The sequence below is a fragment of the Lepisosteus platostomus genome, chromosome 2 (assembly GCF_059453375.1).
Source record: "Lepisosteus platostomus isolate fLepPlt1 chromosome 2, fLepPlt1.hap1, whole genome shotgun sequence".
In the NCBI taxonomy this organism is placed as follows: Eukaryota; Metazoa; Chordata; class Actinopteri; order Semionotiformes; family Lepisosteidae; genus Lepisosteus; species Lepisosteus platostomus.
The window spans coordinates 14,197,100-14,221,868 of NC_142612.1; the positions used below are offsets into that span (position 1 = coordinate 14,197,100).

Here is a 24,769-nt window from a genome sequence, read left to right on the forward strand (position 1 = left end):
AGGTTGCTGGAACAGTGGTACAGGAGGTAGTTCTCAGTCTTTTGAGAAATTGGGGCGGCAGCTGTTCAGAATGGAACATTACATCACCAGAAAGACATGTTATGGCACAGCTTCCCTGAGAGAATACCAGTCCATTTTAGCTTTCTAATTGCATCAAGCACATGAAGCTTTATTTTACTATAATAGTATGCATAACACACTTTACACTTGAGAATTTCATTCATTTATGGGTCTTTGGTATGTCATATTTTTTCAGATGTTCTGTCATTTTTTGGTAATTTCCATATCCCGCTGTGTGATATACTGCCTTATTCAGTAAACCTATTGGTTTACAGGTGCTGCATGAATACTCCACGCACAACCTGTTGCTCCCATTAGGCAGATGTGAACTGTGACATTAGGTCACTAAAGCAATTCCCAGCAGACTGGGGTTTCAGTGTCATGATGGTGACTGCTTTGACTGTTTATCTAATAGGTTGTAGGACTTGTTATAATGCTTACCTCAACCAAATTATACTTGATCTGCCACATAGCTGGAACTATATAGAAGGCCTGATATCAGCATATTCCCTTTTGACACCAGTAGCACTAGCATGTATGGTGATAAATCATGTGGTGAATGCATACAGTATAGAGTTCTGTTGGCTGTTCTACGTTGTTCCTTTCTCCCTTGGACTAGTCTCCTATTCAGGTTAGTCATGTGCTCTTGGTACAGTATGGGCTGTCCAGAATTAGTTTTTACTTAACTTATTAGATCAGCTGTGCGTTTCTTGAAGTGTATTCTTCACAAGCTTCCACATCCACAAATGCATGTACATTTGTAGATTTCGTGCAGCTGCATTAATGCTGATGAGACAAGTGCAAAACAAGCCAATCTACATGGAAAGCTTCAGTTTATTCACTTATGTTTCTAATTTTACTTCATAAGCGGCAGTATTGTATCCGCACTATATGACCAGTATTTACTCCCTACTGTACACAGAGAGATGTTGATAATGGTAGGTTAAAGTTTATGCTGAATGCTTAGTAGGACATCACCACAGGATGAGGAAAGAGCAGTTTTAATGTTTTTGGACATTTTTGTATCTGTTAATCTTTACAATATTACCAAGCTGTAATATTATTTGAGATTTTATTATGTAAATGTTGTTTGCCCTTTAAGATACTAAAATAAATACAAATTCAGCAAAAAGCAGGTGAAATGTTTAACTTTGTATGAAGGCATTATATGAAAAATCTGAATATTTTGCTGTTCACTTTATTTTCTTCTTTAAGTAAATTGCAAAACATTTAGAATATTTTTATTAATCATTAATTAATAATTAATTCATCTGTATTTTGTGTGGGTGTGTTCATGTATTAAAAGGGGACAGAGCCACTTATTGTCTTTGAGGAAGCAGAGCTTGCCCCTTCCTCGCATGTAAGTTAAGCTTTTTTTTGCTTAAGCACTACTCACCACTGCTTATAATAATAAACGTTTCTTCAAATGACTTTAATTTTAGAACCGTTTCCTGAAACAAAAGTTAAGAAGATAGGGCAAGGTATTTATTTTTCTAATGGTCAACATCATCCTTAGTACCAATATACATAACAGGTGCCACACTCTGGCATAATAGTTTTATTTAAATATTTTTTTTAAATAGACTTTAAACAAAATGGGTGGCACTATGGCCCAGTGGTTATCGTTTCTGCTTTGTAGAGTTTGGGACCTGGATTCAGTTCCTAGGGTGCTATCTGTGTGCGAGTCTATTTGTTCCCCTCGTGTTTACAGTACTGTATGTGGGTTTTCTCTGGGTACTTTGATTTCCTCCCACTGTCCAAAGACATACTGGTAGGTTATTTAGCTTCTGGGAAAACTGGCCCTGGTGTGAGTGTGTGTGACTGACGTCCCATCCAGGGTGTATCCTGCCTTGCACCTGTCACTTGCCTGGAAAGGCTCTGGCTGCCCTGCAGCCCTGTATTAGATAAAGCAGTTAGAAAAAGAATGGATGGGTGGATATTAAGAAAATTCCTAGCAAATATGCATCATGTAGATTACAGAATTGTGTTACGCTTTCAGTATGATCCATGACATACTATTAAAATGAAAACTGGACAGCACTCCACATTTCTTTTGCAGTTCCAGTCAGATGGTGAAAGTTGGCTGTTCACAGTTGGTTTAAAACAGCTGCCAAGATACTGTACCATTTAACACCATCTCTCCACGTGCGTTTTCTCTTGTCAGCTTATGTCAAAAAGAAAATGTCATTCATAACTGAATAAATCACTCTACCGCTCTCTCAGATGTCCCCTGCCCCTAATATGGCAGCAATTCTTCTCTCAGCTGTCAAAGATTTCCCCCATATGGCCCCTGAGCATGAAGATCAAATGTATGCAGACATGGAGCTACAATTATAATTCTGATGCATGGTTTAATTTTTCCTGGAGTTGCTTGTGCTGTAGCCACTGCAGTCTGAAAATGATTAGATCATCCTGAGCCTGGAGCTGTGACCTCTGCCTTCCAGGATGTGGCTTGTCCCTCACAGAGCCAGGTTCTGGGTTTCTTGTAGTAGCCTGCCAAGTGCTGAAGCAGAACATTTCATTCTCCGGGCAATGTCCCTCCCAGACAGACTGCCTCCAATCATGCCAATGATAACCTGGCCATTCCCATTACTCAAGCAAGACATGGTTATATCTTCCACTTCTCTTGCACTAATTAATATCATGTCTTTTGGATGTCTTATTTCTGCAGATTTCTAATCATCCCAATTGTAAATCAAATCAAATGCCAAACCCTGAGCACCTGGTGTTTTTATGAAATCATATGACATGATTTTTTTTATCGTTCACAGGGAACGATACTATACAAACAATCAGTAAATCCAACTGCCATACAGTTATTAAAATGGCAGTGGCATAATGTATGGTACAGATTGTGCCGAATGAACAATTGATGTGTACTGTTGCATTTTCTGTACGTTTCCGTAAAAGTTCTGGGTTATTTTTGCTTTCTGTTGCAGGAGAAGAACAAAGTTGAGTTAATGCAGACTTCTTTATCTGAGAAAGCCACTTCAAAGCAAGATCTACGAGATGAAAGCTCCAAGTCAGGTAGTAGTGGTAATGCTTTTTATGTGACTCATTAGCTTTCTGTTTTACCTTTGTTCCAGGTGTATTTAACTCCAGGTTTACACAGATTCCTGACTCTTGAGATCAGTGCCTTTTATAATTACCTTTAGAAGTGAGGTTGTTCTTTTCAAATAAAGTAAAGCTCTACAGGTCTGCAGCTTACAGAGAAAAGATAACCAACGTCAGCCATATTAAGACCTCATGGTCCCTTTAGTTTTGATTTTAGCTATTTTCTTAATATTTTAAGTTGGTTAATTCGATCTGGTTAAGGCTGCTGGACCTCAGCCCTTGAGGACTAATGCTGACTAGCCCTCAGAGGGGATGTAGAGAAGCTTCCTTCATGGCCTCAGAAGTCAGTAGAATTAATCATTTATTTCTTAACGGTGTTCAAAAGCTGGAAATGTTATTCTTTAATGAAAAAGCTAATTTTTTAATTAAAAGCAAGGAATTTTGAGATTCTCAGGGGCAGAGATTTGAAAGATTATTCACTTTAAAAGACATTAAAATGGAATTTTTGCATAGCAACCGATTGAGGTTAATACCATGCTGAAAGAAAAATTAATTGCAATCTTTCAGCTGTGGAGCTTTCTTCAGGCTGTGAAGGTCTGCTTTGGCTTCCGCAGTGTAAACAGTTTTTTTTTGCTTTTTAGTGTGGAATTAAATAATTCTGGGTTTTTTGCAGCTCATTCACAGATATACAATAGATCTATGTTTTGACTTTTTTTAATATGGTAGTTTAAGTTCTAAGACTATTTTCAACACACTCACCAAAGGTTGGTTTAGATAAACTAATTCTACTTTAATATAACTGTGCAGCAGGGTTCATCCAAATAAGGGGGTGGTCGTGTTTTGCATCAGTGTTATGATTTCTCATGTAATGGCATTTATCTGGAATAGAGTGTTTGACAATGTTAATGAATCTTTCATTTATTTTACTTACTGTGATTAGATAATACAGCAATTACGCTCATTACATTACTCATTGCATATACTGTAGGCTTATTTTATTATGGTGCATATTTTACAGTAAACCATGCACAAAGAGGCAATTCTGTTGTTGCATAAGTCTGAAACACATGTAAAATTCATTTGAATTTTGGCATTAATATACAGATATGCTACAATTTTTTTGCTTCAACTTATCTGGCATGAAACAGGTATGTTATTATCCAGGAGCCCATAGAGTACAGGTCATGTCTAGGTAGAGGACAGATGCATCTTTTAGTGACCCCTTGCTCTCATTGGCCTTTGGGTCATTGGTATAATATGTAAACCAAGATTTCCAAAAGCCCATTTGAGTCCATCAGAGTTCCAGGACATAGCCAGCAATTTACAGTACATAGACTGGATGTGCCCTGGATATCACATAGTATCAGCAAGACTCATAATCGTGTGCTACAGACTGGTTTAAGTAGAAGGAACTAATCAAAATGCTTAAATATGTATCTGTCTTTCATGGTATTTTTCTTTGATAGGGAATAATAGTGTCTTCTTGATTTTCTTGAAGCTCTGAGTCCCAAAAGAATTCCTCTTCCTCAAGAGACACCAACTGAACCTCTGTACAGTGTTCCTGATAAAATAGGTAACACTTAAGCATTGCTTCATTATTTATTAACAATCAGTCATGGTACTTCATTTGTAATCTAAACCAAACTGAGCTCTACAAGTTCAGGGCTTACTTGGACTCATGGCACTGTATAGTGCAGATTTATAGATTTTTACAGCTCATCTCTGGTAGCACAAAAACCTTGTTTTTTCATACCTAGGAAGATACACCACATGCCTTTACATCTTAGTGACGGAGATGGTTTACCTGTGGAAGCAAAAGGTAACATGAGGAGAAGTTAGTCAAAGCAGGCTGATTTCTGGCCTTATTCAGATCTGTTACTGTGACCTACTGCTTGGCAAAATCAGATGTGTTGAGTAAGACAGAAAAAGGTTATAAATAAGTAATCCCCCTGCTTGACTGACATATAATAAACTATATCTTTCAGCTTATCCAAAAGGGACTTAAGATGAGTAATAGATTATCATGGCATCCTGGCAGAACTGCCCTTAGAATCAACTTTGGGGCCATTGTCAACTGTCATTGCAGAGAAGACATAACCCCGACTGGTCTCTGAAGCATGGCAAAGCATTAATAATACTGGCAATGAAATCTCTCATCTCTGTTCCAAGCATCTTGACTGGATTTCATGTATACTAGCAGCAGGAGGGAAACGTTTCTGCATGGGAAGTACTATTGCTGTGAAAGTTATTTAGATACATGCCTAAGGGCATACCGTGCTTTTATTGGCACCATTCATCTTCTTTTTAAGCTCAAGTCCTTACATCAGTTGCATTGTAACTGATACTGTAAGATATTTTAAAGACTATCTCTCATATCCTCTGTATACCCCAAAATATTGGCCAGATGTTTTTGTGTGTGCGAGAGAGAATAAGATTATAGAAAGTTGCTTCTCATATAACGTTCCTGGAGTCCTCATTCAACTGGCCCTAGCCTTTCACATAATAGTGTTTGAATGTGATGATTTAAGTTTGGAATGGTGTTTTCCTGGGTTGCTTTCATGTGATTCCAAAGGACTTATCTTTTACCTCCATGTAACAGAGATTAACATCGCTGGGGGCTTGTTTATGTCCTTAAGAAAAAAGAGATACCAATTAAAGATTTTATCATGGTAATTCTTTCAGATGAAAGTTCTTATGGTTTCATTAATTTTCTTACTTATTGTTAGTGTTAAAGATATTGCTCCTCTGGAATCAGTCCAGAGAAATCAACTTTTCTTTAGGGAATGCCCTACACCATCTGGCTAAAGGAACTGAACCTTTTCAAGTCCTAAACAGAGAAGATTCGAGGAGACTTGATATCATTCTTCACAATCCTCCAAGGCACTGACAGAGTCAGCCTCGAGGACTTCTTTTAAATGAAACGCAAAGCAGAGGGCACAAGTGGAAGCAATGTGGAGGTGTAGTTAAAAATGAGAACACAAGGCATTTTTTTTACACAAAGGGTTGTTGAAGTACAGAACAAACTACCCAGCCATGTTGTTCAAGCAGGTAATCTGGCTTCTCTCAAGAGACAGCTAGATGAGGTTGTTGGATCAACTAATTACTACATACCAAATGGCCTTGATGGCTACATGATAGGCCTAAGGGCCTGCTCTCATTTTTAACTTTGTGATGTTGTTTTGTTTTATCAGCAAGCCCTTCTGAACCAGCCTGAGAATCTGCTTGTAACAACAGAGTAAATGTTATGATACAGTTAATGGTTAATTACGATTAATAAGGGAAATTTCTACGGAGAACTAATGTATCCTATAACCTAGAAGCACATGATGAAACTGTAGTACTCAAGAACATGAAGTGTGGGGCAAAACGTTTTGGCATGACATTCATCCATTCATTTTTACTCTCTGCCTCGTGTGATTATTTAAAAACTCAGTAACAAGAAAGGAAGTTGGGTATCGCAGCCTATATAAAAAGGCAACCCTCGACAGGTCCAAAACTGAAATGAAAAATTAGTACTTCCACGCGACTGGAAAAATTAGTTAAACAAAATGAAGTGCTGCATAATAATTGCAAGAGATTAAGAAATTAAAATATGGTTTTCCGTGCATTCAGCTTGAATTTGAGTCATTTGATTTTAATTATAGAGCGCTTAACTGCACTACATACCTCGCTTTGTATGAAACCCCTGAAAGGCGAACTGAAGTGCGCCTGCAGATATTTTGTTTCAGGTCCCCATTTGGTGTAGCATTTCCCCATCTCTCTGTAAATATTGAGAGAATAAACCAAACATTGTGAGTTGTTTAAAAAAGGGGAGCTTAAAATGTTTGTGTGCCACAAAAGAAGTTTGTGATGCTATAACTATGTATAAGAATGGGGGTCAAGATTGCATTGACATCAGAACCACAAGACAATCTGTTATATAAGACATCTTTTTACTTTTTAATTCCTTGAATGTTAAACTTTTACCATCCTAGGTTATGCATATTGTTGTACATCAGTAGAGCTAGGATACTGACTGTGAAAAATGTTATGTTTTGTGATCCATATTAATAGCTGTAGTGTTTTTCTAAAATAAAAGTTGGAAAATGAAAGGTGTGCATTATGAAATATTGGTGGTCAGACCCTTCTGAAATGAAAGATATATGTTTTTATTTAATGTAAAGAGAGCCGCGATATTGTTGGAATTTTGTAATTGTATCAATTACCATAATGCTATAACTTTTGTGTTACAGGTCTTCCTCAAGTTCGAGGTCATCAAATAAAATCAAGAACGAGACCAAGGTAACCCTGTAGAAGAAGAAATCTTTCTCAGTTTAAAGAAATATGTCACCTATGGACATACTCCGTCATGTGTGTTCTGAGAGAAGGGTTTAAATGAAAAAATGGACAATACTATAAGGTTCATTCAAAAGGTAGATAACAGAAAATGTCCTTTTATGCGAGTGTCTGTTCTATATTTTTTCCCAAAATTACTTTCAGAAATTAATTCTACAGAAGCACAACAGGGGACTGTAACATTTAAAGTTAGACATGCTTAACAGGCGGGTTTGCACTGATTGGAGGAATAGTGCATCTCTCACTGATGTCACTGCAAGACTGCACGCACTCAGCAATTTTGCAAGAGTCATTGTTTCACTGAAAGCCAGGAGAGTCCTTGTCAACTAAGACACACCCTGCCCAGCTCTGCCAAGTGGGCATGTCAGCTACTAATGCAACCCAATCTTCCAATAAAGAAGACAAGGCAATAGGGCTTGAGCTTTTGGACCCGGACATGTAGTTTAGTGTGTAAAGTTCAGGGTGTATATCTTTAGCTAAGAAAAATGTTTCTAGTCAAAGCCTGAAGCTGGGTTTATGTGAACGAGAGTTGCTTCCTCTTGCTGTTCCCTTTTAGGTCGTATTCCAGCACGTCTATCGATGATGCCATGAAGAAAACAGAGGAACCCCCAACTCCTCCTCCCAGGCCGCAGAAGTCTCACTCCAGAGCCTCCTCCCTTGACCTCAACAAGCTCTTTCAGCAGAGCAGCCAAGGTAGCTGTGCCCTCCGTCATCTGTGCCGCGTCACGACACGGCAGCTGGTTTGAGAAGAAAGCAAAGCTGGTGACTTGAATTCAACACGTAAAACAGAAGTGGGCTCTTCTTAGAAAATTTACTTCAAAAGGTACCTGGTGCCAGATAAAACCAGATTAAAGCTGCGCTGAAAGGAAAAGACAAGAGACACAATGTGAAGAAGAGGAAGGCTGAGGAAAGCTCCTCAGCCGAAATGTTGTGTCTCTTCTCTTTTCCTCTCAGTGTGGAATGAACCTGTTATACTGCGCACTGACATTGCTCCCTACTTGAACATGAAATCTGTTGCGTAAATCTACAGTGACCAAATAAAATACAAAACAAGGTGTTAACACGTTTAGTAATAGTCTCTAATGTATTAACCAAACATTGGAGTGTTATAATTCCGTGAATAAGGCTGGGAATCCAATGTCCTGGAGGTAGTGCAGTGATGTTGAATGTTTTAAATGCCTCAGAAACCCCTTTCTAAACCTTTCAGGCTACAAGAGTGGATGGCTGCCCCCTCCTCCAGCTGTCCCACCCAGGCCCCTGCCTGCACAGGTAAGAGCTGCCCCTTGACCTGCAGGGTGCCGGAGTGTCATCCCAATAGCTCACTTTTTGCTTAATATTGAGCTTCTGTTAATTGCAATTCCATTAAAAAATAACCGTTTCAGTGTCCAGACGGTCCTTCCGAAACTTTACTGTTTCTGTTAGCAAAGGGTTAGTTTGTTGACAAAATGATGGGAGCCCGTGAATTGTTTTTAATCTGTCTTGTAAACGCAGCCTGGCTTTCTGTTTTGAATTGTGTTTCAGATGCCCCTTTTCATTGCCAGTACTGAGAAAACCCAACCCCACAATCCAGTGCAGCAGCCCAACTTTGCTGACTTCAGCAAGTTCACAGAGGAGGTAAACACTAGATGGCAGTGGTAGTGTTATTTTTATCTATTAAATACTTGATTAGTTTGTTTCAGTCAGGTAATTACCTCGCCTGCACTTTGTGTGAGATGGAAGAAGGCTTGTTCTTGCCAAATAATTTTGGACCTTTGTGCTGTTTGCTTAAAGTGTGAGCTTTGAAATTGGTGTAATGCAGCTACTGTACAGTAGGTTTTCATTCTCATCTTGTGTACATTGGCTGTGGAGCTGGAATGGCCTGGTGGTTCTTCAGACAGCGTCCTTTTTCTGTGTGTTGCAACTGCTGTCATTCCTTCCCTGTCTGCCTTCAGCCCCATACTTTCCTTGCACTCCAATGGAACAATAGTCTACACAGACATTCAGATTTGCTAATATTAGGCACAACAACCTACCTGAAAAAAGGAGACAGTAAATTGAAATCTCCAACATATATTCTTAATGAAGATAGTTTTATATTAGTCATTCCTGTGGCAACCCTTCATCTCCATGGATACTCCATTCCGTGTCTAGAAGCATTACTTCTGCTTACATGTGAGTCTATTTTTATCGCTGAAGACAAATAAAATTACCAGTCTGTCACAATGGTGATTTCATTTTGAAAATGGTCTTTTTTACCCACTTCACTTTGTGATGTTTATTTAGACCAATAATTAACTTAAATGACTTCACCACTATTTCTGACATTTGAAACAAAATGCATTTGTGTGTATTTATGTGTGTGTATTGTCCTGAAACATTTCTCTGAATTTTGCTCTATTTCTGTATGGTATATTAGATAAGGCTTGAGTCATTGTTCAATTCCCATATTTCCTGCCAAGCTACAGGTCTTGACTTGAGTTCCATAGAGAGCTCCAAACTGCAGATGTCCTTCCTATGAGACTGGAAAGGAAAAGTTAATGCAGTAATCTTGACTGAACTGGTGCCTGATGATGCCAGAGTCCAGAAAGAGAACACCTGAGCATAACTTTGATGCCATTCATCAAGTTCATCAAGTGAAAAGATAGCTTGCAATAAGAATAAAGATGTTGGAATAATGACTAGATAATCCTCAGTCCTGCATCGTCACTTCTGATTCTCAGAATGATGGAAAAATATGTATTTTTCAAATAGTAAAAAAATAACATTTTTCCATACTTTAATGCAGCAAATTGTTATGTCAAAGAAGGAAATGACGGTAAAATTGTATACATTTTAATCAGGGTTACATTGAGTGTGGTCTTTTATAGCAGCTTTAGATGTACAATAATTAACATGTGTGGAAAATGATACTAAGCATGTCTCTATCTAGGAACATTTTATTCTGTTTCAATATGTGAAAACGGCCACTTTATCTGATAGTGCTCACTTTCCAAAGTGTGACTGTATTACAACCAATAATTAGGCATTGTGGTAGCTTTCTTATATTGGGTTTTTAACACTGCAGGCAGAGTTGGACAAAAGCAGGGAAAATAGTAAATCTATTCAATATAGAAATTAATTACCTGGGTAGGTAAAAGGTAAATGTCCAAACAAAGGGCCATAAATTGGATTCTTCTGGGGTTTTAGTTAGGTGGATAGATCAAAGCAGTTTATATATATATATATCAAATGTGCTATATTTAGAATGCATTTCAAATACTTCCGAGCTGATTCATGTGCCTTTTCAAACTGCTTTCACCTTTCTTTCAAAGACTGGTGCCTGGCTTTCTTTGACAGCATTGTCCCACTTTGTGTTGGTTGAGATCAACCTTGGTTACCGTTCGGCAGATAATGCAGACAGAAGTGAGCCTTCCTTCCACCCTTCTGTTTTCGTTCTTCTGGAGTTTTCTTTTCCAGTGATGCTCTTCCTCCGTGCCTGCAGCGCTGCTGCTTCATTCCCGTCTTGTCGTTTCCTAACCTGTCGGTGCAATGCACCCTCTCCCAGAACATAACAAATGCATCTGGAGTTGTTTTTGCTGCCTTTGGGCATTTTTTAAAAATACAAAAAAAATTAATTTAAAATTTATGTCCTGGAGATTCTAAATGTTTATGAAAACGGCGCAGTGTCTGGTTATGTTTGGGCTTTGTTCAAACAAAATATTCCAAATGACTTGTCTTATGACTCCAGTGCCAAGGAGTAATAAAGACAGCATCTAAGTAATCAGTTATGACAGCGAATATACAGAGCAAGTTTGCGCTGTTCTGTGTTCTGTGTTTTTCATCTCGTAGCATAATCCATCGTGTAATTTTATTGGCTTCACCCAGTCTCCTGCATTGGTTTTCCTTCCTCTAGTTTACTCTTTGCTCAGGCTTTGTCAATGAGATGAGAGGTCAATGAGAGAGCAGATTTGCACAGAGTTCAGCTGGATGCCTTCCTTTCTATTCTTGACCCTCTTGCATCTGAGGTTTTCCTTTTTGCAATGTGTTTCATCGCAGTGCTCACATCCAGACCCATATATCTGTTTAATTTGGCATCCTCCTCACTTCCTAATCTGTCAGTAACATTATAATAATAATAATAATTGCTTACACTTATATAGCGCTTTTCTGGACACTACACTCAAAGCGCTTTACAGGTAATGGGGACTCCCCTCCACCACCACCAATGTGCAGCATCCACCTGGATGATGCGACGGCAGCCATAGTGCGCCAGAACGCTCACCACACATCAGCTATCAGTGGGGAGGAGAGCAGAGTAATGTAGCCAATTCATAGAGGGGGATTATTAGGAGGCCATGATTGGTAAGGGCCAATTGGAAATTTGGCCAGGACACCGGGGTTACACCCCTACTCTTTTCGAGAAGCGCCCTGGGATTTTTAATGACCACAGAGAGTCAGGACCTCGGTTTTACGTCTCATCCGAAGGACGGCACCTGTTTACAGTATAGTGTCCCCATCACTATACTGGGGCATTAGGACCCACATGGACTGCAGGGTGAGCGCCCCCTGCTGGCCCCACTAACACCTCTTCCAGCAGCAACCTTAGTTTTTCCCAGGAGGTCTCCCATCCAGGTACTGACCAGGCTCAGACCTGCTTAGCTTCAGTGGGTTGCCAGTTGTGAGTTGCAGGGTGATATGGCTTGCACACATTACTGTAATGCGCTGAATTCCTCGCATTCAGTCTCGTATTGAGTTTCTGTTAGCACAGGCTGGGATGGGAAAAAAACACTCTTTATGTTTCCGAATTTCTAATCCTGAGAGCAAACAATAGTTATACATGAACTTTATTCAAACAAATAATTATTTACGGTAGGATGTGTGTTAATATTGGTTCATTTGTTGGAGCCAGATCCTTAATGCTCTCATTCCACTACAACGTCTCCATTCTATTAATTTTTAAGCATCCCTACTACTGACCAGTCTTTCTGGTGTTGTCTTGAGGAAAAGGCAGTACAACAATCAGTGTGAACTGTGAGCCATATTTAAAAACCTGACAGTACAGGTACTGATATAAAGAGGTTCAAAATAAGGTCACCGTGTTTTAACTATCCAGTATACCATTGAATTTAATATGTATACATGTCACCAAGTCAGGGTACAAATAAATCTTCATGTTATAAATAGGCAGCATTCTGATCTTAGTTTAAAAAATACAGAAATGAATAAGGAGATTTTTGTTGCCCCATGTGCTTTTCTATTGCATTGTTTCTTCAGATACGAAGCCATGTCAAAATAGCCATTGTATTTTTTTATTTAAACAGACCCCTTCTACAGCCACTGAAAAAGTGCAAAATATTTTCCTCTCGTGACTAAAGCTGAGACGCTTGCAGAATTCATTTGATATCCTTGTTAAATCAAAGCAGGATGATCTAATCCAGACGTCTAGTTCCAATCAAATGTAGGCTATCCATCCCCCTTAAAACCCGGTAAGAGCTTTTGCTGAGCTGTTCTCTAAGTACTTTGTTTCTGACATCAGAACTTAATCCCTTGTTTGCTGGCCCAGTGTTGTGCTTTGATTCAGATGATGCCACATTGCTAAGAAGAAAGAACAAAACAGCGTAATTGTACTTCATAATCAATTTTGTATCTCCTTGTTACAGAATGATATGGCCCTTTTGACATATGTATCACGTCATTTAGACTTGTATCACATCTTATTTCTTTGTATGATTTTTTTCGTTAGGTAAATAGCAGATCATCTGGGAAGGGTATATTCTTCTGTTTTGCTGTTGGCTGTTTGCTTGGCTTTACAGGCACATACATGGTTAAGTAAATGTTTCTGATTGGTTCTTTTATTTATTGGATGTCTGTTCAGTCTGCAGCTCTAAACAGATTTATAGCCATTGCAGCTATGAATTCACGTGTCATAGAATTCTCTGGCTTCTTTCTTTTACATAAACTAACTTTTCAAGGTCGGAAGAATTTGACACAAACCTTTGACAAGGTTTGACAGTGACAAGGGAATGCAGACAGTCAGAATTATAGTTCCATATTTTTGACAGTGGTAATGCTTCTGAAATAACAGCTGTTGTTGTTTTATATTTTAAGCTTGTTTTTCATATTTCCATGATGCATTTTATTTTGAAATGGTTTTTAGTATTTGCAATGTATGCTGGTTTTTAAACTACATTGACTGTCATTTACTAAAGGTTCTCAGACAAAATGAAATGTCATGAGAAGTGTATTGATTTGTATTGAAGAGTAAGATGCATGTTAAAATCCCTTAAAACATTAATGATGGGCTCATTAGCATGTGATGTATATGCCTGATAATGTATTCAAATAACATGAAAAGATGCAACTAGTGGGAGTCCTTTTAAAATCCGAGTGAGAAAGGTGCTAATGTTATATTTCATTACGTAAAAGGTGTTAGTGCACGTTGAAAGGTTGTTACAGTGAGTTTAGTGTATTAAAGTACATTGACTATAAATATTAATAAATTGTTGCTGGATTTGTCTCAGATAATACCAGTTATAAGGAATACAATGAGTGTGAGGCTTGTTGCCAAAGTCATTACATTTAACATGTGCTGCCCTAAGAAAAGTAGCCGTTGTGAGTAATGTAAGGGCAAATAATTTCCTGAAACTACACAAGCTTGTAGCAACCATGTAAAGTATTTTTAAATACGGTCCAAGCAGCAAAATACATTTTAAAAATGTTTAAGAGATGAAATCATATATCATCTTAGCTACAGTATGTATGCTGGGATATTTGGTATTCTGGTGCAAAATGCCATTGAGTAGATATATTAGTTTTTTTACACAAGCTTTGTGGAAGTGGAAATGGAAGTGGACATTGCTAAAGGTACTAGAGCCTGAAAACATTGCTGTAGAATGTACAAGGTTTGGAATTTTGGATTTCTGTGATTGCAACACATGACAAAATTTTATACAGCAGTTTGAGAGTCATGAAATTGCATTCCACATAAAAAAAAATTGCATACCAAACACTGAACACAGTAGATGCACAATACAATAAAGGACAAAACTGCATACTTTAACACACATCACTTAAAACAGAAAGCACATTTCATTCAATCAGTTCACCATTGTCTCAAAGCAGTGTCAGGATCTCACTCGCACAATAAGTGTGCAGTTTGGATGGTGATCCCTTCCAGTTAGGTTCTGTTCCAGGCTTTGACAATGTAAATCCGGAGTGGATAAGTACAGGTACTGGCCATGTAATGTGTTTAAATGAATTTTGGTCTGAAGCTTAAAACATTCCCAACTTAAAATAAAAGGCTAATCTATATTTTAAATAGTTGTTTTCAGTTCTCTGGGTGTTTTTGCTCTGTATGTGTAGAAATAGAACACACAACCTATCTTCTACAGTATATACAATATATAATAGTATCTTGGTTTTCATTCGTAATTACAGTACAATTCAAAATGTATAAATATTTGCTTTCCCCTTGGAGGTTGTGTTACAATGTGTAAATATAAGTAAAATAAATTCTAGTCTAATATGTACTGATTGCAGCTTATTAGGACACAAAACATGTTACTTTGGAAACAGTTGTAGACTTTCTATAGACACTATACATGTTTATGTGTGTAAGTTGTAGCAATTTAAATGATTGAGAATGGGGATGTACTGCAGAGCTATGATTGTTTAATCAACGGCTTTAGAAGAGGTGATATTCACCTCTTGGTGCAGAAGGCCTGGGATACAGGTTAGAAAATAAGAAAAACTATAACCCCTAATTATCATTTCTTGTGGCTTGTGTGTACCATCCATCCCAACTAAGAAAGTGTAGTTTCAACACCTGCATGAATGAAATACTGTGCAGACTTGAGGAAGAACATGTGAAATGCATATTGTTGTTGCATATGAGGATTTACATCACATTTAGCAGACCAGTATTCCAAACATACCTAAAAATAATGCAGTGGAAATTATTTGAATTCTTTGGGAATCTGGAAAAAGATTAATAGGTGTGGGACTTGTAGTAGCACTGTATACCTCACAATTTTATTTGTATTTAAAACATAACCAAAGTCAGTACAAAACAATCAATCTACCAAATATTTTTTTCTATGTAATTGCCTATATATAAAGAATAACAATTTTTATCCAGAGTTTGCTCAGTTGTATGACACCCTTGTGTATACATCATATATGCCATATATATCTTCAAGAATTTTCATACTTTGCTCAAAAAAGAACAGAAAAACATAATCTGTATATTTTTACTGTTATTTTATATTTATGGTTCATATTTCATCAGGCATATGAATAAAGTTGGAGGATAATGTATTTACATTTAATCTGATTTTATTTGACTAATTTGCACACTTACAAAGCTATGACTAAAAATGTTATCTGGACATGAATTAAGGTAACTGTATGCTACTGTATTTGTTTGAAAAGCCAACCGTTTTCAAAAGCACTGTTTTTTTAGAACTCATAAAAGAGTGGTACATACTCACTTAGGTAAAAATGTCTCAAACCGTTGGGCGTTGACCCCTCAAATTTCTGATTATTCTATTAACCCATTTTTATAGTGACAGTTTTCATCCAACACTGAGGCAAGTGGTGACATTGTCACCAAAATTATAGTTGATTTGACACAAAATGACCTGGATAGGAGGCTGAAACTGTAGTGGCGCAAATCTAGAACAAATGGAGTCCTTTATCCCACATTGCCAGGATAACTGGAAAATGACCAGTTATCCTCTTCAGCCATCTATAATTAGGAATCTTAGCAGTAAGCTACAGGATTGTGACTAGCTTGTTTGGTGTGTCGCCAAATTGTGGCTTTGGGTCATCTAAGGCCATGGTGGGCAGTGTTGTGCTTCTGGACAATGTGTGTTTCTTTGAAAGCTTTCCCAACAAGGCATTTCCTCAACGGGTCTGCTTTTATTTCCCCTTGTTCTCTGGCCTTTTCTCCTGCATTACACTTACCACAGTCTCAGCACTGAGGTCATGCACACCTAGATCACAAAGCACCCTGTGGCAACAGTTTTCTTTTGCCAGATAAGGAATAATTAGTTTTCATTGTTATGTGAGAAAATAGTTTAACGCTTGCGCATGGCCCTTGGTGGTTTTATCCCATGACCATTTTTAGAGTCCTAATTAACTACTGCTGGTTCCACCATTTCCTATGTGGTTACAACTGTGTTTATGTCTGGGTTTGAATCAGCTGTGCTGTTACATTGAGCAGCTGATTTTACTCTGGGCACCAGCAGGGCTGGAGAGGGCAATGTTTTTCTGAAAGTCCTAGTCACATTTTTAAGTAGACCCGACTATCCCATGGATAGCTGAGAGCTGGGCTGCCAACAAAACACATTACTAAACCAAAACAGCCTTCAACTCATTGCCAATTTTCTTTTTTTTTCTGTTCTTTTTATTACTTTTCCACAACCATCCATCATTACAGAGCAACACGTTTAAGAGAACAAAACAAACAACACAAATCACCATGAAAGGAAATAATATACACTATCATGAAGATACAGATGCAAAGAAATCTGATTTTTTCAGATTCCTTCTAGCTCTATACTTACTGTTCAACAATCCTGTCTCCTCTCCAAATCCAGTTATCCTTCCCATGCAGCATATCTCCCCTCCCCCCTTAGTCTGTGGAACCCCTAATTCTTATTTTTTTAAGATCATCCAGAAAATGTGAGTTATCTACCCATCACTCTAGGATCCATGAGCTGCTTAACGGCAGGGTTGTAGCAAGGCTGAGTCTGTGCTGGCAGGGCTTGGACCACAGTCCTGCTCATTCCCTGAAGCTACCAGATCTCCCCTGTTCATAGCAGGGCAACAGAGTGAAAGGATCAGTTTACAGTAGCTCTGAGATCTGGGAACAGGGCTAGAAGTTGGTAAAAGCATAGTTTAAAGTTCTTATCCATAAAGAGGTAACGGATGTGATGATCTCAACCACAGTTTTTTTTTGAGAGAATTACTGCTTGTTCCAGGCCCCAGAACTCTGATGTTGAGGCAAGCTGAGCAAGGCTGGGTCTGGTCAGTATTAGGACAGATCTCCAAGGAAAACCCTGATGTCTTGTTTAATTTCCACTCGGAGCTTATTTAAACTGGCTTCCTAAACTTCCTAATTCAATAGGTTCCCCCTTAATTCAATAAGTGAGGCAGCTTCTATCTGAACTGCAGTGCACTTGGGCTGCTGATGCATTATGGCTACAGCATGTCACTCCGATGGGTCCCCATCTGCAGTATATGTACATAGCTCAGTGGAGAAAATGTGCTATATAAGTCCAAGAATTATTTTATTGACGGTAAAGGAGCAGTGCAGCTGAAAATGATTTTTGTTTTACAGAGAATCACAAAAAAAGGATCATTCTGTTTTGTAATCTTCCTTCGCTTTAAACGAAATGAATTCTACTTAACAGGCCCTTCAAAGATCTGTCTTCATTAGCGCTAAGTGCTCAAGAAAGGTGAGGAACAGCTGCTGTGGTTTGAGCTGGGCAGGACGCCAGGGAGTGCTTTTCAATCTTGACCTAAACACACCCTCACTTTTAGTTCTGACTGTCCGCCAGGCGAGACTGCCAGCGAGCCCAGTTATTGAAGAAACACTTGGGGTCTGTGTGACAGACAGTTGGGAGATTGTAAGCACACTGCAGACACAGGATGGCTCTTACTGTTTGAGGCACTCGTTGTCCCATGGGAGAAAATTCTAAAGCCTTCAAAAACCTAAAGATTATTTATGATCACTCCCTAGATATCTATAAATAGAGACCTCGCTTTATCCATCTGTGGTGCCATCTATCTTTGTCCATTCCAAAGAGATTGCTTTACCGCTACATATATCTAGAGAATGAAATTACAAATAAGAGGATGCCGTTAGGGCCGTTTTCCTTCAGTGGATGCTGCGTTGCTCAGCTGCTTTTTTCTCCTGCAGCTCATTATCCAAGCATCTCCATTCATGCTTTCCTTGAAAGGTCTGTGGGAGTTCTGGTGAGCGAGCAGCACACGCAGTGTTGCTGATGATGCAAGTCCTGAAAAGAATATGGAGTGGAAATAATGGAAGTACCTTCTAAACCTCAGACTAAAATAATGGATAAAGGGAATGGTATTTAACTATTATTAATAATAATAAAACACCATTCCATTTACCCATTATTTGTAATAATATAATAATAATATAAACACGGCCTAAAAATGTTTTTGAAGTCCTTCTATGGGACTTTGGATTCCATCCTTTGGCCAATTCAGTCTCATTACCAGATTACTAATAACCCATATGTTATAGTATTATAGATTTTCCTTGCTTTTGAGTTTGTTTTAAAACAACACTGGCAGGTAGCTGTCCAATCTGTCACCAGATGGTGCTGTTAGGGAGTGAAACCTGAACTGAACTGAGGAGGGTAAACACAAATTCAACAGTGACAGCTCAAGAGTGAATGGCTTAACCTGAACTTTATCAGCTTGTTTCAGTGAGTTCATCTTCCTTGAGATATTGACTGTAAGTTTGTTGCAGAATCGAGCTATACATTTTTTTTAGTTCAGCTGGTGTCTGTGCACAACACATTGAAGCACCTGAATTGAATTGGCATGTACATTTTAGAAAGTCTTTCCTGAAAATTTGCTGTAATAGAAAACATTTTTATTCATGAAAACGTCTTTAATGGCTTGAAATACTAAAATGCGTTGAATTCTATTGAAACCTAAATTTGTGTGTCAAGAAGCATTCCTTAGTTGCAAGACCCAGGTCTGTTTTGTCTTGTCTTCTGTTTTTCTAAACTGTTTTGCCATTGCAGGAGGAAAACGCTGTTAAAAGTGAAGATCAAGATCCATGCAACCAATCTGCTGTAGGCACTGAAGAAAGCAGTCCCTTGAAAAAAGTAAGAAGTTATTGAAGTTGCATTAGATGACTATAAACTATTTTTATGCTTGTGGGTTTTAGCAGATCATTTCTCATCATCTCAGCTGGAACATATGTGAATTGAGTATGGAGAGGTGACGGTCAGTGTAAGACCTTGTCAACGCCTCATGATGTGTGGTATTTTAAAAATGACCTGTTGTTGCACCAAATGATATGATGAAATGGAGTGAGCTAAAGAGTTGCTGCATTCATGGGTATTTTTTCTGACACTGATGAGTGGCTTGTATGCTCAAAGGCATAACCATGTTCCTTTGAAACAAGGATTTTGCTGGCTTCTTTATTCCTGTTTGCTTGGTGTACAGGAGAAATAAACTGTTCAAGGCAACTGCAGCTTAAGTGCTCTTTAATCAAGATCAAGAAGGTACTACTGCAGCCCAGAACTGTAGGGTTAGATCAGTTTTGTAACAAGTCATGAGAAGCAATTTCCATAGCATTAATCTAAGGAGTGAGGGAGATTTAGAGGTATCGTTTATAAACTCCCTGGTATGATCGTTTTCAGCTCATCTTTTTATAATGCCTTTATGAACCTGACCCACGATCCTCTGTGATTCTACAAATGCAGAATATGCAGATAAGGTTGCCACATGACAGCAGTTCTGATGTGGTTTTATAAACACTGCTTTAGGGTTTTTGTTCTGTATTTTAATTTTCTTTCAGGAGGTCATGCTATCCCAACCTCCTCTGAAGCCCGTTCGCAGGAAATTTCGCCCAGAGAATCAGAATCCAGATGCTCAGGATTCCCCCTCTCCGTTGACATCTACCTCCTCCGTCCCTGCGGCCAAACCTGCTCAGAAGTACAAATCTAACTCTGACCATCTGGGGAGTGAAGGGATTAAAAACCAATATAATAATATATAAGGCAGTCAAGTTATTTTTTTATTCTCAGACTTATTAAAATTGGTGTTTGTTAGGCACAGCAATCCTTCTTTTCATAATAATCACAGTTCTCGCATGTAGGAATGGTAACGATCATGCAAAGTGGATTTTTAGGTCTCAGATGCATGTTTACTGTACATACCTTCCTGGGTATATCTAATTACATTCAGGGTACCTCAGTCGGGAGGGATATCGTAGTGCTGTCGCCTCAGTTTCGAGGTCCTAGGCATGATTCTAACCCTCTCTCCGTTTACTCTCTGTTTACTCGTGGGTTTCCTCAGTGATTCAGATTCCTCCAAAGGAAAGACATCGGTATATTCTAGGTTAATTGCCAGCAGCTATGTCCCTGCAACTTACAGCTGGCAGCCCACTGAAGCTCAGCGGGTGTGAGTCTGGTCAGTACCTGGATGGGAGACCTCCTGGGAAAGCTAAGGCTGCTGCTAGAAGAGATGTTAATGGGACCAGTAGGGGGCGTTAACCTTATGGTTAGTGCGGGTCCGAATGCCCCAGTATGGTGATGGGGACACTGTACTGTAAAAAGGTATTGTCCGTCAGATGAGATATAAAACCGAGGTCCTGACTCTCTGTGGTCATTAAAAATCCCAGGGCGTTTCTCTAAAAGAGTAGGGATGTAACCCCGGAGTCCTGACAAAATTTCCACTTTGACTTTACCAATCATGGCCTCCTAACAGTCGCCACCTATGAATTGGCTTCATCACTCTGTGTGGAGAGTGTACTGGCACACATGCAACTGCAGATGTCGCATCATCCAGGTGTGGACTACATACTGGTGGTGGTGGAGGGGAGTCCCCATTACCTGTAAAGCACTTTGAGTGGGAGTCCAGAAAAGCATTCCAGTATATAAGTATAAGAATATTATTATTATTCTGGACTAGTGTCTAGTGACTAGTGTCCTATTTTGCAGGGCCTGCTGAGTTAGACTTCTGAGGGTAAAGTAGTTACTGATTGGGATAAACTGATGCACAAGTCTTTATCATGGAAGTTGTGTACGCTTTTGAGCAAGCATTGGTGGTGTGATGCCCGAGGTTGCAGACAGTAGCAAACGCATTTATTTTCCCCAAATTAAAGATAAGCTCTCTGATCAAAGTAACTTTTGATGTTTAGTGGTACCACTTTACTTCAGGTAAATGAAATGTAATTCCTAGCAAGGGTTTTATTGCTGGGTTGTTTTTCTCATGTATCTCGTAGTACCACTGCCATGAACGGGGAAATGGAAACTGCAGAGCAATTGGCTTGATGGGAACTTGTGTCTTTTTAGAAGACAACAAATTCCATCAAAAGTCAAAGGTTTTATTTTCCAGTATTCATCGTTTGCTAAAATGAATGACACATTAATAAATAAGAACACATGTTTGTACTGAGAGGGGTAAAAAAGGAATAACATGACTGTGAAGCACTTTGGTTTTCAGATGATGTTGCTCAGAGGGTTAATTTAATCCTTACAAACACTGTTTCGTTTAATGAAGAACAGTCTTCTCCTGATAGAAAGGTGGTTGCCTTAGAAACAGGGCTGTTACTTAGTTATTGAGGCAAGTAACACATCCAAAAAGGGTGAAAATACCTGCTTTCCCTGAGCTTGACTTAACTTTAATTCACTTCTCTTATGTGTTATCATGGCATTAAAATCTATAACCGTGGTTAGTTGTTTAAGTGTTTGGTCTGAAGCCAGTGTGCAAATAAAACAAAAGCTTTAAAACATAAAAGTTTAAAACAAGAACCAATTGAAAATCATTCAAGAATGCATCCCTAATCCTTCAGAACAGTGAATGTTTTTATGATTTGTTGACAGAGGTGTGTAAATGTTGACACAGTGTAATGACTTTAACACATGTTGCTATGCTATCCTAATCAGCTGGGGTCCTTAAGGGTGAAGTCACAAGAAAGTGACCAGCCATTGCTGACAGCCTTTTGCTTGTTGTTTGAACCACTTTTTTTTTCGGCACCAAGCAGAGATATCCCACACAACAAATTATCTCCATCTTTGCAGACAATCCTGCAGGCAAAAGAAGGACATTCAGACTGCGATCCGGAAGAATAAGGAAGCCAACGCAGTGCTAACCAGACTCAACAGTGAACTCCAGCAGCAGCTCAAGGTCAGGCCCTTCCTCTCTTTCCAAAACAGCAAGCGTATCACGGCAGTAACACCTTGTATAAAGGTTTTGTCCTCTGAAAGTGATAATATGGTTTAAATTCTCTTTTTCATCTCACTGTGCAAGACCCCCCAGTTGAATGCTGCTGGTTGCTCTTTGTCTTCTGTATTTTAAAATTCTCATTGTAGACACTGGTACCTGCCTAGTTTGCACAGATGCTCAGATGTAATTCTGTATTTCGATAATTGTGTATCTTGCTTCCTGGTTCTGAACAGTAGACAGTATGGACAGCTGCAATTGAGATGTGTTATAGTTTTGTTTGCACCCTGAGTATTTGTACACTGAATGTATTTTACATTAACATCGTAGTTCTCTAAATAGTAAGGGCAGAAGAGATCTTCTTTTCACAAAAGCAATAGTAATAACTGACACAGGAGGAACTGAACGCTAAGTGACAGAAAAGGTAGAAAAGGAAATAAACACACAATTATCATGACTTGCTGAATCATATAAGATGGTGCTTATTACGCACAAAAACTTAAAATACTCTGTTTCTCTAACGTCTGCTGAGCGTACACTTTTGTGTCCATGGTCTTTCAAGATGCAGCGTATTGTGTCTTTTGGCACTGCTGATTGCTTTTCAAAGTGTTTTGATATGCGAGTTTCACATGATCTTGGAGAAGCTCTCCTTTACAGCATATAAAACTCCATTGCAGCTGTCCGTATCTGCAAGTGCCATGACGAGACGATGCTTTTGAAATGTGAGATCATGCAGACAAGAAACCTGAGCAGGATGAGTGCCGTGGCTTTTCTTCAGGCCAAAAAAGGGGGAGGCAATGATAGCACATCACATCAATCACAAACGTCCTCTAATACAGGGGTTCCCAAGCAGTGGGGCGCTTCCCCCTAGAGGGGCATATAAGGATCCAAAGGACGGCTCAAGAGCTTTTTATATACAGCTGATTCAAAATGCGTACCAAACTTTTCTATTAGATAACGTTTTTACAGCTATTTAGTAGTAGAAATGCAGGACTAGCCTTCTAACTGAGCTTCTCCTGATCCGGAAATTTAAATAATAAAACCATCAAAGCTCTCGAAAATGATCTCAAGGAAAGCATTGCACTGCATCTCGTCAGTCTTCGTGATGCATTCCAAAGATACTTTTGTGGACATAACACAAGAACTCTGAAAAGCGTGAGAAATCCTTTCATCTGTAGAATTCAGGCCTTTCCAGAAAACATCCAAGAAGAGTTTTTGGAACTAGGATCTGACACAACTGCCCGAGACATCTTCCAACAGTTAACTATGGAAAGTCTTGGTTGTAATGCTTTCCTGTCTACCCAAAAACAGCCAGATCTTTGCATCCTTGTCCCATTTTCCTCCACTCATCTGTGCAAGGCTGGATTCTCTGTGCTTTTGTTAATCAGAAACAAGCACCACAACCCACTTGTTGTTGAAAGTGGCATGCACAAAGCCAAGAATTTCAAAATCTGTAGCATATATGCAGCATCAGCGCTTGCATTGGTTACACTTGAAGCTAACTCTTAAATTAAGTGAAGTTCAGATGTGAATCATACTACCTTCATTCTGTTTCACTTTTTTTTCTAAAGTAAAAATTGTTTCGTTGATGTAAGATTAAGTTTACAAATAGCAATTGAACATATATAAAAAAATGTTTGCATAAAATTATTACCCATATGCCAAGGGGAGGGCTGTGGGTTTGAGTTGACTGAATGGGGGACATTGCGTTTCAGAGCTTGTGGCCCACTGCTCTAACACATATGCAGTTATTTCTGACGCTTCTAAATTGTAATGTTTTGAATAGATTGCATTTGCTTGAGTGTCTGATAAGAGTGTTTTCAGGAGGTAAGCTCACTGCATGAACTCACTCTAGACTGTTCAGAAGTAAGCTGGTGTTCCTGTGTCCCCTTTCCATTGCCTGGTAGCACTGATGCTCTAATGGACATTATTTTAGAAAGCCAGTTCCTGTGTTTATATTCATAACGTGTGTTTACCATTTGCAGATCAATTTAAGAGCTAATGAACATAAAAAATAATAGATATGCAGATAAGTGCATCCTCAAGAAAAAATAATCCTCTTAAATCATTATGACACATTATAACAAGATATGCAACCTTAGGAACATTACATTTAAATGAAACTCTCACATACATTAAATCCATTATATCTAAATTAATTATTTTGTACATTTTAATTATATAATAAGGTCATAGAATGGTGCAAGAAATTACAGCTAAAAATTAAGGAGGAACTAACATCCATCTCTACATTAAAACAGACTCTCTATAATGTTGCACTGTGTATTACGTGTGCAATAAATTAAGATTCTGTGTATTAGAAAGTACATGTCATGGCACGTAACAACTTGCAAAGAATCATTTTGTGGCAACAGTGTTTTTGCATCTTAGATTAAAATGCTAAATCTGAATGTTGAATTTTTGTTTT

General features: G+C 38.6%; 1 protein-coding gene across 4 annotated transcripts in view; it reads left to right on the forward strand.

Moving 5' to 3' along the window:
• reps2 (RALBP1 associated Eps domain containing 2) overlaps positions 1-24,769 on the forward strand; it is a 66,645-nt gene that overhangs the window by 36,565 nt on the left and 5,311 nt on the right. For 3 of the 4 annotated variants that reach the window (XM_088599327.1, XM_088599346.1, XM_088599354.1), the window contains exons 11-20: positions 1,367-1,420; positions 3,000-3,087; positions 4,613-4,687; positions 7,347-7,395; positions 8,006-8,142; positions 8,657-8,718; positions 8,971-9,063; positions 19,191-19,274; positions 19,973-20,109; positions 22,200-22,305. In XM_088599327.1, coding sequence (XP_088455453.1) covers positions 1,367-1,420; positions 3,000-3,087; positions 4,613-4,687; positions 7,347-7,395; positions 8,006-8,142; positions 8,657-8,718; positions 8,971-9,063; positions 19,191-19,274; positions 19,973-20,109; positions 22,200-22,305 — 885 coding nt within the window. The remainder of the gene's footprint in view (positions 1-1,366; positions 1,421-2,999; positions 3,088-4,612; positions 4,688-7,346; positions 7,396-8,005; positions 8,143-8,656; positions 8,719-8,970; positions 9,064-19,190; positions 19,275-19,972; positions 20,110-22,199; positions 22,306-24,769) is intronic. The other variant, XM_088599337.1, reaches the window with a different exon arrangement.